The sequence below is a fragment of the Astyanax mexicanus genome, chromosome 25 (genome assembly GCF_023375975.1).
Source record: "Astyanax mexicanus isolate ESR-SI-001 chromosome 25, AstMex3_surface, whole genome shotgun sequence".
Classification (NCBI taxonomy): Eukaryota; Metazoa; Chordata; class Actinopteri; order Characiformes; family Acestrorhamphidae; genus Astyanax; species Astyanax mexicanus.
The window spans coordinates 15,365,127-15,379,461 of record NC_064432.1 but is presented as its reverse complement, the minus strand read 5'-3'; the positions used below and the strand labels follow the sequence as shown (position 1 = coordinate 15,379,461).

General features: G+C 38.3%; 1 protein-coding gene across 20 annotated transcripts in view; it reads right to left on the bottom strand.

Annotated features, from left to right (window-relative positions):
- The window catches only part of LOC103042950 (neurexin-1a), a 562,201-nt gene that overhangs the window by 311,395 nt on the left and 236,471 nt on the right, over positions 1–14,335 (bottom strand). For all 20 annotated transcript variants that reach the window (XM_049472543.1, XM_049472550.1, XM_049472551.1 and 17 more), the window contains one exon: positions 9,200–9,583. In XM_049472543.1, coding sequence (XP_049328500.1) covers positions 9,200–9,583 — 384 coding nt within the window. The remainder of the gene's footprint in view (positions 1–9,199; positions 9,584–14,335) is intronic.

Here is a 14,335-nt window from a genome sequence, read left to right as displayed (position 1 = left end):
ACTTCGTGATAACACACTCCCTCTCGCGTTCTATTGCTTAAATGTTGATGAGTAGACCCAAAAAATACTCCAGAATTTAAAGAACATAAAACAATAAAAACAATCTTTCTACATTGACCTTTAGTGAACATTAGGAAGGTTTTCCTTCTACTGTGGAGTTTTATTGTGGAGATATTGTGGAGACTTTTGTCTGACAGCAGCAACACTCTTGATTAAATTCCTACGCATATTAAAAGCAGCAAATATATAGCATATATAATATCCTGGGAATTTGATCATTCTATATTGGGTGTGTTTGCACCCTTTAAGATCATTATCAGCACTTTACCTCCAACACAAAAAGTAGGGGTATGGGTGTTTCTTCTAAATAATATTGCAATCCAACACTTTCTGGATGCAACTCTTTTTGCAACCATTTATTTGATGATAAATTATAAAAAATGTATTTGTGGAAAAGGGCACAGTTCAATTGATTAGGCTTGATTTTTCAAAGAAAGGGAAAAGCACCCAAACCTCAGGTAGCATACTAGCTAATCCAAAAGCTCAATATCCCTCACTACAGCAAGCCGCAACACGAGCAGGTTTATCAGGCTTCTGTTGGAAAAATCCATTACAAAAGACCAGACGCTCACCCCTCTGAACTCCAGAAGCTGTTTTTTAAAGAGTAATAGAGCGTCTAGAGGAACCATCCACACATCTTTTACTGTACCGAGGTGCAAAAAAGTATAACGTGAAGGAAAAAAAAAAAAAAAAAGGCAAGCGAGGAGGAAAGCTGACACAAGGTCTCGGAACGAGCCGAGACCATTTACATTATAAATGCCACCGAGCGCCGTGTTTATATCCGTCCAGCGGACCAATCTGGATCTTGCAATGGCTGGTCTGTCAGGACTGCGCCGTATGGGATCTGACAAACCGTACGGAGGGAGGTTAGTGCATTTTGGGAAAAAATCTTGCAGAGCACTGCAAAAATAAAGTGATTCACATCCGTGTGGAAGTTAATGGAAGAGGGTCAGATTTATTACATAAAGAAAAGGGCATCTGGAGAGGCAATTCTTCTGCAGGGGGGGTCAAAAATTCATTCTTTATACCCCCACGCTTCAAATACTTCCAACACTTGCAACACTTCCAATACAGCTAATTCCTCCGCTCTCTAAAACGTGGATGAACGTTACAAAAAGGATTAAATGATATTACAGTAACTGTACTGAATACATCAGCATATAAACTCCCTGGCTGGCCGCTTTATTAGAAACACCGACAGTGCCTTGTATAATACCACACTCTGGCCACTTTATGAGAAACCTCTACCTTGAGCGTTCACTAACTGACCACTCTGGCCATGTTATCAACAATAATATAGCAAAAGGCTGCAAAAAAAAAATTATAAAATAGGTGCTCAGTTTTCATCCTGATTTTTTGGATGGTTGACCACTCTGAAGTCTAGGTGTTTCTAATAAAGTGGCAGACAAGTGGAAGTACAATAAAGAGGCCATTATCACATTATTAATATTAATCTAGCAAAAGTCTACAGTTTTAGCCTACTTAGGCTAAGCAATGATAAGCAACTCAACCAATTATAAAGCTATTTGATGCTTCCTATCTATAGTCTGACCAATCAAAGCTTGGGTAGAATCCAACCAACACTGATATGACATTAAACAACTTTTTTCCCACAAAAATGGACACACTGCCTTAATTAGCCATCAAAATGCAGCCATTTCATTGCGAGCATAATTAGCTAATTATCTCCATCTGGAAACAGTTTACCTGGGTACATTTGCTTTTCACTAAATCACAATATTATGAACAAAGCCTAAATATCACATTTTCACACTTTTCTCTAAGTGGCCCTGTAGTGTCTGAGCTTCCTATTAAGAGTTATCTACAACATGGATTTATTTAGTGTTGTGTTTAAACACCCACCCAGTAGGTAACAGTGCTGTATTGCAGACAAAATCCCACTGTTCTGATACAATGGATACAATAAAAACTTTTCATATATATATATATATATATATATATATATATATATATATATATATATATATATATATATATATATATATTTATGTATATATTAAAGTGGGTTTTTCTAACATTTGAATTTAAACAACTGCAATAAATCACCTTGGCTGTGACCCAAATGGCTCCCTATTTACTAGTTAGGGCACTATTGAGTATGTCAGCCATTTTTCTTTGAGTGTCCCAATCTTAAGGGGGAATTCGAACGTGATTTTGAGGGCACTAAAAACTCCCATAATGCATCATGATTGATAGTAAACTTCGCTGCTTACTAAGCGAGCTGAATGTGTCCCACAATGCTTTGCTGGTCTCGCTACTAAGCAACAGACAGCCGAAGAAACGGAGCAGACAGCAAGCCACCATGGTTGCCAGATTGTTACAGTGGGATTCAGATAAAACCAATTCACAGAGTAAAACGAGTTTCAAATCCCCCAAAATACTGAGAAAACCACCCAAACAGCTGATGTTCGTCATTTTAACAATATTACAGTTTACGGTTTATTCCAACATGATCTTAACTAAAATACCTTACAGATCTTAAATATCACTAATTACAAAAAAAAAAAACGATATTTAAATGAGTTTATCTGCATGTTTGTATTATGTGTGATGTGTTTTGTGCCTTGTATCATTGGACACACAAACCAAAAAAGTAAAAACAGTACATAAAAACAACCTTGCAAGCAATGAAAGAAAGAAATAACTTACTCACATATAATAATGAACATAAACACAGCTTCAATTTTTTATCAGCAGCACTAAAAGCTCTGTCTCTGCAGGGTTTGATATCTAACTACAACACTGATGAGTACCCTTTCCATCAGCAGCACTAAAAACTCGGTCTCTGCCAGGTTAGATATCTAACTACAACACTGATGAGTACCCTTTCCATCAGCAGGACTAAAAGCTCGGTCTCTGCCAGGGTTAGATATCTAACTATAACACTGATGAGTACCCTTTCCATCAGCAGCACTAAAAGCTCTGTCTCTGCAGGGTTAGATATCTAACTACAACACTGATGAGTTCAATTTCCAAACTCTTTACACTTGTTAGTTTTGTTTACCCGTCAAATCACAGCGTTTCCTCCAGAGAATTTCAGACGTAACTCGATATTTGGCAGGAAACCACCCAATCTGGCAACAGTGCGAGCCGGTGTACGCTGTTATTTTTAAGGTTTTCTTTATGTAGTTCAATAATGTGAGGGATATCTTTTAAACAGCGTAAATGTAACTACCGTAAATATAATATAAATGACTTCATGATCAGCTCAGATCAGCTTCACTAACTTTAATTCAGAGCTCCATGCCTCTCTCACCTGTGTGTGTGTGTGTGTGTGTGTGTGTGTGTGTGTGTGTGTGTGTGTGTGTGTGTGTGTGTGTGTTTATGCGACCGTTGCTAGCGCATGATAGCATAATAATGACGAGGTAGTTTCCGAAGTCACTCCTGTTTTACCACTACTTAGTGAACTACATAGTATCTCCCTAAATAGTGCTACACTAATGAGGGAGTAGGGAGCCATATTGGTCACAGCCCTTGTGTACAGTACTGCGATCACATACTGTGATATACTGAATCGTAAGCCCTGTATCGTGATATTCATCACAACCTCAAGTCCTTCTTGCCAATCCCCAGCTCTACTCCTCAGCGCAGCCCGCGGTGCTAATCTGTCTTGTGTCTTAATCAGACACTTCTGGGGGTCATTACTGAAGCGGGACAGCTGCAAAAGCCAAAAAACGGCCAAAAAACTGCGTAGGTCACCTCTCGGGCTTCTGCCTTCTAGACACTGGAGCTCCAGTAAACAGCTTGGACTCGACAAACAAATCAGAGGAGATGAAACCCAACAGAAAAGCAAATGAAACAGCAGCTCGCGCCGCCGCCTCACTCCGAGGCCGACTGCACGCCTGCGAGGCGACGCAATTACAATAAACAGCAACATCTGCTGCTGTGCACACGGGCCAGTTTGGCAAGACATCGCCTCTCAGGCACACATCAGCCAAGTGGGAGCGAGCTCTGTCTAATTACACTCCCAGGGACACACACACACACATACACACACACACACACACACACACACACACAGTAAAACAGATTCAAAAACTCTAAACCAATTACACTTTTCCACACAGCCAGGCAGCACCGTGACGGAAAAGGTTAACAGGTCACGTTTCTTTTCCCGCCGTTCCCACACTGGAGTGGTATTCACTCCGCTAATAAACCAAATGCTACAAAAACTTAATGAGATACTGGCTTTCAGTTACCATGAGGACACACACACACACACAACACAAACACACACTCACTTTTACTCACACTTACTTTACTTCTTGCATGTGACGTGTGATGAGGATTTGTCAATTCAAATTTCACAAGCATAAGAAGAAATCTATTAGCGCCATATATGAAGCATTAAGCTTCTATATTCTATTCTAAGATAAAGAAGTGATGATACTTCATGGTTTGTCATACATACCTATGATATGAATGCTGTATGATCATGAACTACTGACAGAATAGCTGATACATATTAGTTATTATTTTATGGTGAGTTGGAGTAATCTCTAAATCTCTACTACAAGACACCAATAGAATTTATGACTGATTCACATGAAATAAGAATAATCTCTGCATAAATGACTGAGATGGGAGTGGCTACTTGATTTACACACTGCATTGTAACAGTGTAACTACAGATACATTACACACTGATACAGATTTATCACAGGTGTATAGGAGTATGTAATAGGGCGAGTGTACTTTCACAAGTATAATGGTGTGTTCATATGTAATTAGGACTGAAATCATGAATCAGATTTTGGGAAGATGGGAAGATGTACAAAATATTTGTACGTTTAATTGACACAGATTTACACAAGCAATTGGATAACCTGTACAAGTGTAATCAATCAGTAACAGTGTGTACTTCATGAATTGTTATTAGAGACACTTATTATAAATTAGGACCCTGCAGTCACCTTTAAAAAAAAAAAAAAAAACTTATGATTATAGCAATAATTATGTTTCCAATTGACAAATAGCATCTAAGTGTTCATAACACACATGTAGAACATACACTAGGCTAAAGAATGGGTCTGTCTAAAGCTGCTGGAAGTTTCAGGAAGCCCTTAAGGAATCAATTAACTGTTGTGTTGTTTATAGCACAGTGGTTTACCACAGAAACCTGTGTCATGCACCTCTGTACCTAAAAAAAAAACTTTCCACAGAATATTTACCCACATATCGACAATTCTCAGAGGATTAATCTTTATTAAGCCAGAGCACAGAGTCTGTAAAAAATAACTGGTTTAGTGCATTGAGACTAAAAATGGACTAAAAGGACTGAAAAAAGTCTTGTAATAATTGTATTATCACACCTCCCAAAAGAAAACTGACCCTGTCTGAATAGAGCTTTACTTTGCATAAAATGGGGTAATATTCTGAGGTCAGGAAATTACATAAGATTTTAGGATGTTTCACTAATTTCTACACATTATACCCAAATAATTGAATGTACAGGGCATTCGTTTTTTCAGCATGGGTAGGTGAGGTAATTATTAAATTAGTCGATATTCAGTCAATATTCTACACTGTTCTCTGTGTTGCCACTGTGCTCTCAGCTCAGTAAAGATTCCAGAGCTTGTTACCCTTACGAATTTTCCTATATGCATGTAAGCAAAGCATTCAGGAAAAGGGTTATATAACGTAATATTCAAATCTAGAGCATTTTAAGAAGAACTTCTTGATCAAGTGCACAAGAAGTCTCTCAACCACAGGTACAATGGTAACTTCTACAGCGACGACAACCAGGCCAAGTGATTAATCATACAGTAGAATAAGAAGTGTACCCCCGAGGGACACGATCCTCAGGGAGAGGACAACACTCAGACAGTACGTTAAAGCTGGAGGATCGACAAACCCTACATCCAAACTGATGAAACCAGGAGCCAAGGATTTGGGCTGTTCTCAACAAGGCTGAACTGATCAAATCAGCCTTTATCAAATAAACCTGAAACCTGCAGACATATCTTTTAAAGTATGATGCTTTTTAAAAGTATGGTGGTGAAAAAAAAAAAAAACATCAGAAATCATCTGAAATCATAAGATTCTTTTTTGGTGATGCCCACATTTAAAAAAAAAGGTGGTGGTAAAATTACAAAAAGTGCAAAAATTGTTTTTATATTACTTAGAATGTATCAACTTGAAATACAGTTTAAAGTATTGTCCCTATTTTTTTATTAAAATCAATTAAAAATCAATTTTGGCAACTTTACAAAAAAAAAAAAAACGTCTTAACTTTCAATGTAGATCAATATAAAGTAATTTCAGAATTCAGAAGTCCTTTTGGGGCATCTACCCTGATATTTTGACAAAATGTACAACACAACTTCATATTATGAAGCAAAGTAGAGAGACTAATATAAAAAAAATATGATTTTTCCATGACTATAGTTCATAGATTCAAGGATTCAAGGAAATTTTATTGTCATTCGCATCACATGTCGCTCATGAGGTGAAACGAAATTGTGATCTCACGATCCAGTTTACACCCAAGAGCTGTTATTAAAATAGATATATAGATAAAAAAGATAACAAAATAAAGGAATACAATAAAAATAGAATATACAATAGATACAACGATAAATACTCCAAAAACGTGTAAAGTGAAAGTGCAGTGTGTTGTTAGGTGGAGTTTGAGAGTCTTACAGCTTCTGGAATGAAGCTGTTTCTCAGTCTGGTTGTTTTGCACTTGATGCTCCGCAGCCTCCGGCCTGAGGGGAGCGGGACAAAAAGTGCATGTGCTGGGTGGGTGGGGTCCTTCCTGATGCAGGTGGCCCTATTCCTGCATCTGGAGGTGTAGATGTCTAGATAGTGACTATATATTAAATGATATCATGTGTCAGTATGACCAGCAATACCAGTTTATTGAATGATAGATGATATGGATGTATCACCTGAGCCAGCACAGTATAGTAGAAGCAGCACACTTCCTCAGAATGACTGAATCCGTTTACAGTGTCCTCGAGTGCAGTTGCTGGAAAACAGAGGGGGGCTGTTTGTGAGCCACATGGCTGCTTGGGTCTTTTCACTAAAAGGGTGGTCTCTTATGACAAAGCAGTGGAAATCTGCAGCATGTGTAATATGTTTTAAGCTCTTCTCATTTTACGCTCGCTTTGATGTCAATTACATCCACGTCTTTCCGAGTTCAAATCCGACGCCTCCCTTCGAAAAACACCAGGACACCGGAGAGACGGTGCTGAAACTGCTACATAAGCTGACACTGAGTGAAGTGTTCAAAAACATCGGCTAAAAACACACCAGCTCTGCAGAAAACTTCTGCTCACCTGAAACTTACACTCCGCCCACCTCTCTCTCCAAACTTAACAGAGAATACCTCATTTTAAACAGCCACGTCCTGTTGGTTGTTGGATGGTGCTGTTTTAAGTTCACACTGCCTAACCCTAACTACCAAGCTAGACAGTATAGTGGTAACAACATATACTGTGGTTTTTAAAAATCTGACCGTGTCTTGAAATGAGCACGGACCCACCATAGCTCCATAGCTGAGTGATCGCGTCATGCTAGCATGCTTGCGTGTGAATCACAGGAAAGCAAGAAAACCGGGATAAACCGGAATAAACCAGTCTACTAAAGGTGCTTCAAAACATTTAAAACACTGTTAACATAATATACCTAAATCCGTGCCCTCAGATAAGTCTTTAGCTTTTATATGTGCGTGATTTCAGCAATTTTAGCTGGAATATAGTCTGTGCTGTGATGTTTATCCTGTCATATTTAGCCTTTCTGTCACACACAAACACCAGTCACTCCCTAAGATTTTACCACCGATACTTGCTATAAGCTGCCCGATACTCTGTGGATTTGCAGTTGAGATAGCTAAGAAAAGGCTAGCTTAGCAAGTGGGCTAGAGAACCAACCTCACAAGGGAAAAAAGTAGGAAAAAATGAGAACAAAAAGGGACGCCGAGTGGTCCAGCGGTCTAAAGCACTACCACCATGAGCGGGAGGTCGCAGGTTTAAATTCCTGCTCATGCAGCTTTGCCATCAAGCTGCCGGCGCTCAGAGGGAGCAAAATTGTCCCTGTTACCTCAGGGTGGGTAGATGGCGCTCTCTCCCCACATCACTCCTAGGGTGATGTCCACAGCACAGGGCGTCTGTGAGCTGATGTATCGGAACCGAGTCGCTGCGCTTTCCTCCGAGCTCGCTGTGATGCTGCTCGGCAATGCTGCATCAGCAGCAGCTCGAAAAGAAGCGGTGACTGACTTCACATGTGTCGGAGGAAGCATGTGTTAGTCTTCACCCTCCTGGTGTGTTGGGCCATCACTAGTGATAGGGGGAGTCCTAAAGAGTGGGTTGGGTAATTGGCCGTGTAAATTGGGGAGAAAATGAGTAACAATTAGAAATAAAATAAAAAAAACAAAAAAACAAAAGAGAACAAAAGTTCTCAAATCTGCAACAAGAGTATGCTCAATAGATATCATAGGCAGACTTGCCTATTCATTTAGTTGACCCGTCCATCTCTCCTATACCAAGTGAGATTCATTGAGCTTACAGCACAGCCTAAAGTACCAGAAGCAAACTTTTTTTTTTTTCTAATGGAAAGGGTAATGGCTCAACAGTATTCTGCAGACAATCTGTTCTAACCCAGGCTGGCAATTATCTAATTCCTAAAAACCTGATAATATAGCATTCCAATATAAGCACGGGCAAGATCAATGCTGGAATTAACTAGTGTCTGCCTCTGATAGCCAGTAGAGGCAGTAGATCTGTAGTGGCTTCAGTTTTGAGAAATACTGCATATTCTACGCTTTTCTACAATCATTTGATGCAGGAAGTAAGCGTCTGAATCTTGTGTATTATACTACAGGGTGAAGGTAAAGAGTTGATTACAATGCTGTACCTAATTATGCTACAGACACTACATTATATAGCCTTGTTATTTTATTATATACTGTATGTAATACATAGTACAACCCTTTTATTTCCTAAATGTGACAGGAGGCTTAATTGGTGCCTTGTTTAAGGAAGCCTTATTAAGGCTCCAGTGTGAAGTAAGAAGCTAACGTTGAACACAAAACTTGGCTAATTAACTCAATTTAGGGTAAAAAGGGGCTTTTACCTTAAAATAAGAATAAGATAATAAGAAAGACAATGACCCCTACCTCTTTCACAGGAGCGTCCCAGGAAGCCGGTTCCAGAGCAGTCACACACGTAGCGGTTCCAGCCCTCCCTGCAGACCCCGTTGTTCAGACAGGGGTTGCTGATGCACTGCTTGGGCGCTTCCTTGGAGCAGGAGGATTTGACCCCAGTGGCCTTCTGCGATTCAGCCATGCGCCGCACGTCCTTGCTCTGGCCGTCGATGAACAGGTCCCGCACGCAGCCCACGAAGCCGTAGTTCAGCAGAGCCGTCCACACTTCGGTGGGGAACACCAGGCCCGCCTTGTTCTCAGGAAGGCCTCCCAGATAGAGGTTGTCATCCAGGTCCAAGATCTCGCTCTCTCCCGGGGCCTGGTAGGGGGTCCGGATGGTGTTCACTGAGATGGTCCCTGTGGACGACGGGACAGACCATGAGATTGGAAAATTTAAAATTTATGAAACAACTAATTTTACAATTTTTGCATGATTGGATATTAGATTTTGGTCTGATTTAGGATTATTTCCTCACAAGCCAATCAGATTCCAAGCACATGCCATCCTTTACCCTCCCAGATCAACTAGGGTCATGTCATTATTACAATGCCAATGTCAAAATGACACCGAACTGCAATGCATACCTAAGTGATTCATTAATTAATTAACTATACACACCTCAGATGTTTACAGTATGCATGATGGTCATGACCATATTGTGTTATATAGGTTTCCACCATTTAGCTGATTTAACTGTTTAATCCACTGTATTCTATATCAATATTGTAGTAATATAGCAGTTTTGAAACTTCCACCACCATGCTTAACAGTTGATGCTGTGTTTAATGTTCACCAACAAGATCATTCGCCTTGGCAAGCCAAGACATTTTGGAACTTTTGGCACCATTATATTAATATATATATATATATATATATATATATATATATATATACATTTACGCCTGTGTTTTGGACCTTGTTGGGTTGCATGCTGTTGTTGACCAATCCTACTTCAGAAAAAGAACGGTTTGAAAAAAAAATGATGGAGAAGCAGCTTTTAATGTAAACATTCATCCACAACTGTGTTATAAAGCAGGTAAAGCAGGTAAAGCAGGTAACGTTACGCAATTTGCATGTAGTATAGCATCATACACTACTAGATTAGCGTGGAACTTTTTTATTTTTTTGATAACTGTACATAAAAAAATCCTACAGAAGAGAAAATCTAAGACTTCATGACATACTCTACAGAATCGTAAAATAATCGACAGGATTGATTTCCATGACCTGGCCTGTCAGTCAATACATGCTGGAGAATAAAGGCACTTTAATGGGCCTGTAATTGCAGCTGATACACGGGTGGCTTTAAAAATAAAAGCAGTCGATGGAGGAGTCGATACAGAGGGAAATATGTTTAATTAGTGTTTGAATCGATGGCGGAGTCACTCTGGGTATTGACTGGGGGCTGCAGCATGTGTCGCTTGTTTTTCTTAATCATGTCCGAGCTTTACGTATTGAACCACGGCGGCGTAAACTGAGAGTAATTCGCTGTCTTCTGCTGACGTGCTCTAAATCGTCCTCTGTTTCCTCGGCCACGGCTATAAAAAAATCTCGAAGAGAAGAAGGGAAAAAAGGAAAACGACTAAGAGGAGGAGCTTGGACTATCATTTTAATAGGCCTGGTGCTTTTTACCTTCACTCTTCAGCCACTCGCTCTTTCACCCTTAAATCCTCGTCCAGGTTTAAAATTTCAGTGCTTTTTTCCAGGGAGTGACCCTGGTTAATTCCCAATCTGCAGCACAGTGAAGGCCTGTGCTCATGACTGGACTGTAAAGGCTACAGGGGACTTTTTTTTTTTATTTTTATTTTTTTTACTGCAGGACCAGATTGTTACTAAAGCCATGTCTTACCTTTCTAAGATAACCCATTAGATCATTTACGTTTTTAGATTTTTTTAATTTACTGTCATTCGTTTTTCGTGATGATTATTAGACAGCTGCTGCTATTGGATGTATCTGATCTCTCATTTCTGCTCTGATTTCATAGAGTTAGCATGTTAGTATGCTTGCTTTTGAAAAGTACCATGATAATTAAATGCTAAAATGGTAGTATTGTCACAACAACACGTAAAAAAAAACAAATAAATAAATAAAAAAGATTTACAGTGGGTTGATTAAAGTGCGTTGAGGCTGGTACCCGGCATGCTAACGCTGGTGTAGCAATGCTGGACAAAGCTGGTAACAAGGTTGGACGAGGACTGCAGCTACACATTTAAAAGGACAACAAATCTTTAAAAAATAATAATTTGAGAGTTATACACGTGATATGTGTAATTTTGCTCAGCCAAAGGCCATTTTTGTGTGATAACTAATACGGATATGGACATTTCCAAGCCGTGCCCTAAAGTAACACCTTACGATCAGGTTACGTACAATCTGCAGTCCCATGACTTTTGGCCTGTCGATTTATTGTACTTCCCATTTCTAACACTCATTAAGCCTTCACTGTTTTTTTGTTTGTTTGTCTGTTTGTTTGTTGAACAAACGAAAGGCCCAAGGCAGGGTAGCCAATAGGAACACAGGTCATTTAAATATAGCACTGATTGGCATCTTTTTGAGGCACAAAAAGTACACTGGGATAAAAGGGATTGAACATTGTGAAGTAAAAATAAATTACGATAAGTTTTGTACGTAGAAACATACAAACATAATTGGGCCTTAAGGGAAAAAAAATAATATGCAAAAAAGAAAAAGAAGAATACGAGTGCTTTAATGGCTGCCTTCGCCTTTGCGGTGATTGACATCCTTCATAATGGTGCAGAATCAAACAGCAACATTTGTGTCTCAGTGTTGCAGCTCATCCCAGTGAATTGAGTCTTAGCTCTGACTGGAGCGCAATACTTTAGGTACAGCAACAAAAAACAGGGATAAACAGATGCTGGTTAAATAAATGGTTTCAGATGGCAAAACCACAATTCAGAAAATTCAGGGAAATAAAAAAAGCAGAATATTGGGCTATATATATATATATATATATATATATATATATATATATACACACATATAATGTACAGTAGTTTATGATCAGTGTTCATTTATGCTATTTTTTCCCTCTTATTTCATTTCATATTTTATTCTATTTCTATTATTTCAATATTTATATTGAAATATGATTTAAAATATTTAATTTATCTATAATTCACTAAAGGAAAAACTAAAAAGGTGACTTTTGAAATATTTTGTAAGTAGTCTTTTATCTTTTAATGGAGGTTAATACATTTTTACTCTGCTAATAAATTATGTATGATATATTATATGCAGTAAAATACAAAACAGTATGCAAATACTGCTTAAACCTAACAATAAACCATTACCATAAACTATAATATCGCTAAAAATTTTGACTATCGTGAACGATATTATACCCTGAAATATCATGCCATTTCACCCACCCTTAATTACCTTATTATCACATCAGAGTACAATTTTTTTTCTGTTTTTAGCAAAAGAAAAATTCACACTGTTCTCATTTCTCATTATATATCTACTAGAGACAACAGATTATATCTGTCCAGTATCATTTATTTTACTTTAATCCTGGATATCTGGAGATATTTGAAGTGCATTATTATTAGTATCACGATATTCTGGACCATTGACTTCTGTTACAAATTTAATCTGATAAAATCCTTTTTTTTTAAATATCTCAGTTAGCCATATATCATATTGCATGCAAGATAAATAAAATTCTAAGTTCTAAATAATCTTTCTAATTCAGTGTTTTGTCATATCGCCAAAAGTATCGTTATGGTGAAAATACCATGAAATATCGTGATATTATTTTAGAGCCATATCGACCACCCCTGCCATAAACCCACAAAAAACTTTTTTAGAACCTTAGAACTATTGTCACATTTCCCCCTATTGATGGTTTTGTATTTAACCGGCAACCCCCTTGAGGGATCCATACAGACCCGGCAACCTATGACTGAATCTCAAATCACAATGAGTGTCCGCATCTTTCTGTAGTTTGAACTGTGAAGGCAGAAATGTGTTGGTGGGAACACGAGGCTCGGCCAATATTAAATTATAAACATGGAAAACCAATGTTTAAGAGTACCTTATTACTTATTAAAGAGAAAAAGAGAGAGAGAGAGAGAGAGAGAGAGAGAGAGAGAGAGAGAGACAGAGAGAGAGATGACCCACTCTCCCGTGGGCAAATCCACGGCTCTATTGTCTCTACAGTAACGTACAGAGACCCACTCGTTTTCTAGTGCTTCTGTAAGTATTATAATCCTTCCCCAAGGAGCCAATGTCTAACATGCTGCATTTCAACTGCCTAAACAGCATCAGTTCAACCTGACGTTCTGAGTACTTCACAATCCAAACACACAGCTTATACTGTCAGGAGGGACATATGAGGATTTAAGGATATATACAAAGAGATTTTAAATTATTTGCATAACTAAACAAAAGCCATATCTAGTACTGTAAGTAGGGCTGTGAGATAAAGTGTATTTTTACTTTTACTGCGATACAATTTACGCAAAACATGATAAACACCAGCAAACCCAAACTGCAGACTGTGCTTATGTTACATACAGCAACTAGGCTGGAGGCAGAGCGAGGCAGAGGTCCACAGTGAATACACACACATCCAACTACTTTATATCCAAGGAAAAATAAGTGCAGTTTCCATGGAGGTGCTTACATTTATATATAAAGTTATATCATTAATATATCATTAATATATCATTGATATTGAGATATCGAACAGCGATATCACACGTTTTTTTTTTTGTCCATATCGAATCAAAACCAAGAAAACAAAGTGTAGTGTGCAGATATCACAATGCATTGTTGGGTATCGCTAAAAATGCTAATCTGGGGCTATGCTAACAATGATAGATACCCTTGGACATGACAAGCGGGATATATTCAGGTTTTCTGCGAGTAGATTGTTAACAGCTTTTGTTTTTTTGTTTGTTTTTTTTTAAACAAGAATTTAATTTTATATGCAATGGTGAAAATGAAAAAAAAAACTCTTTAATTTGTTAAGTTTTGTTCATTTTGTTAGATTCCACAGTTGAGATTAGATATAACATATTATACAACAGTTAGTTTCCACCTCACAATCTGATTGGTTGAGAAGTGTTCTAGCCGTGATGAT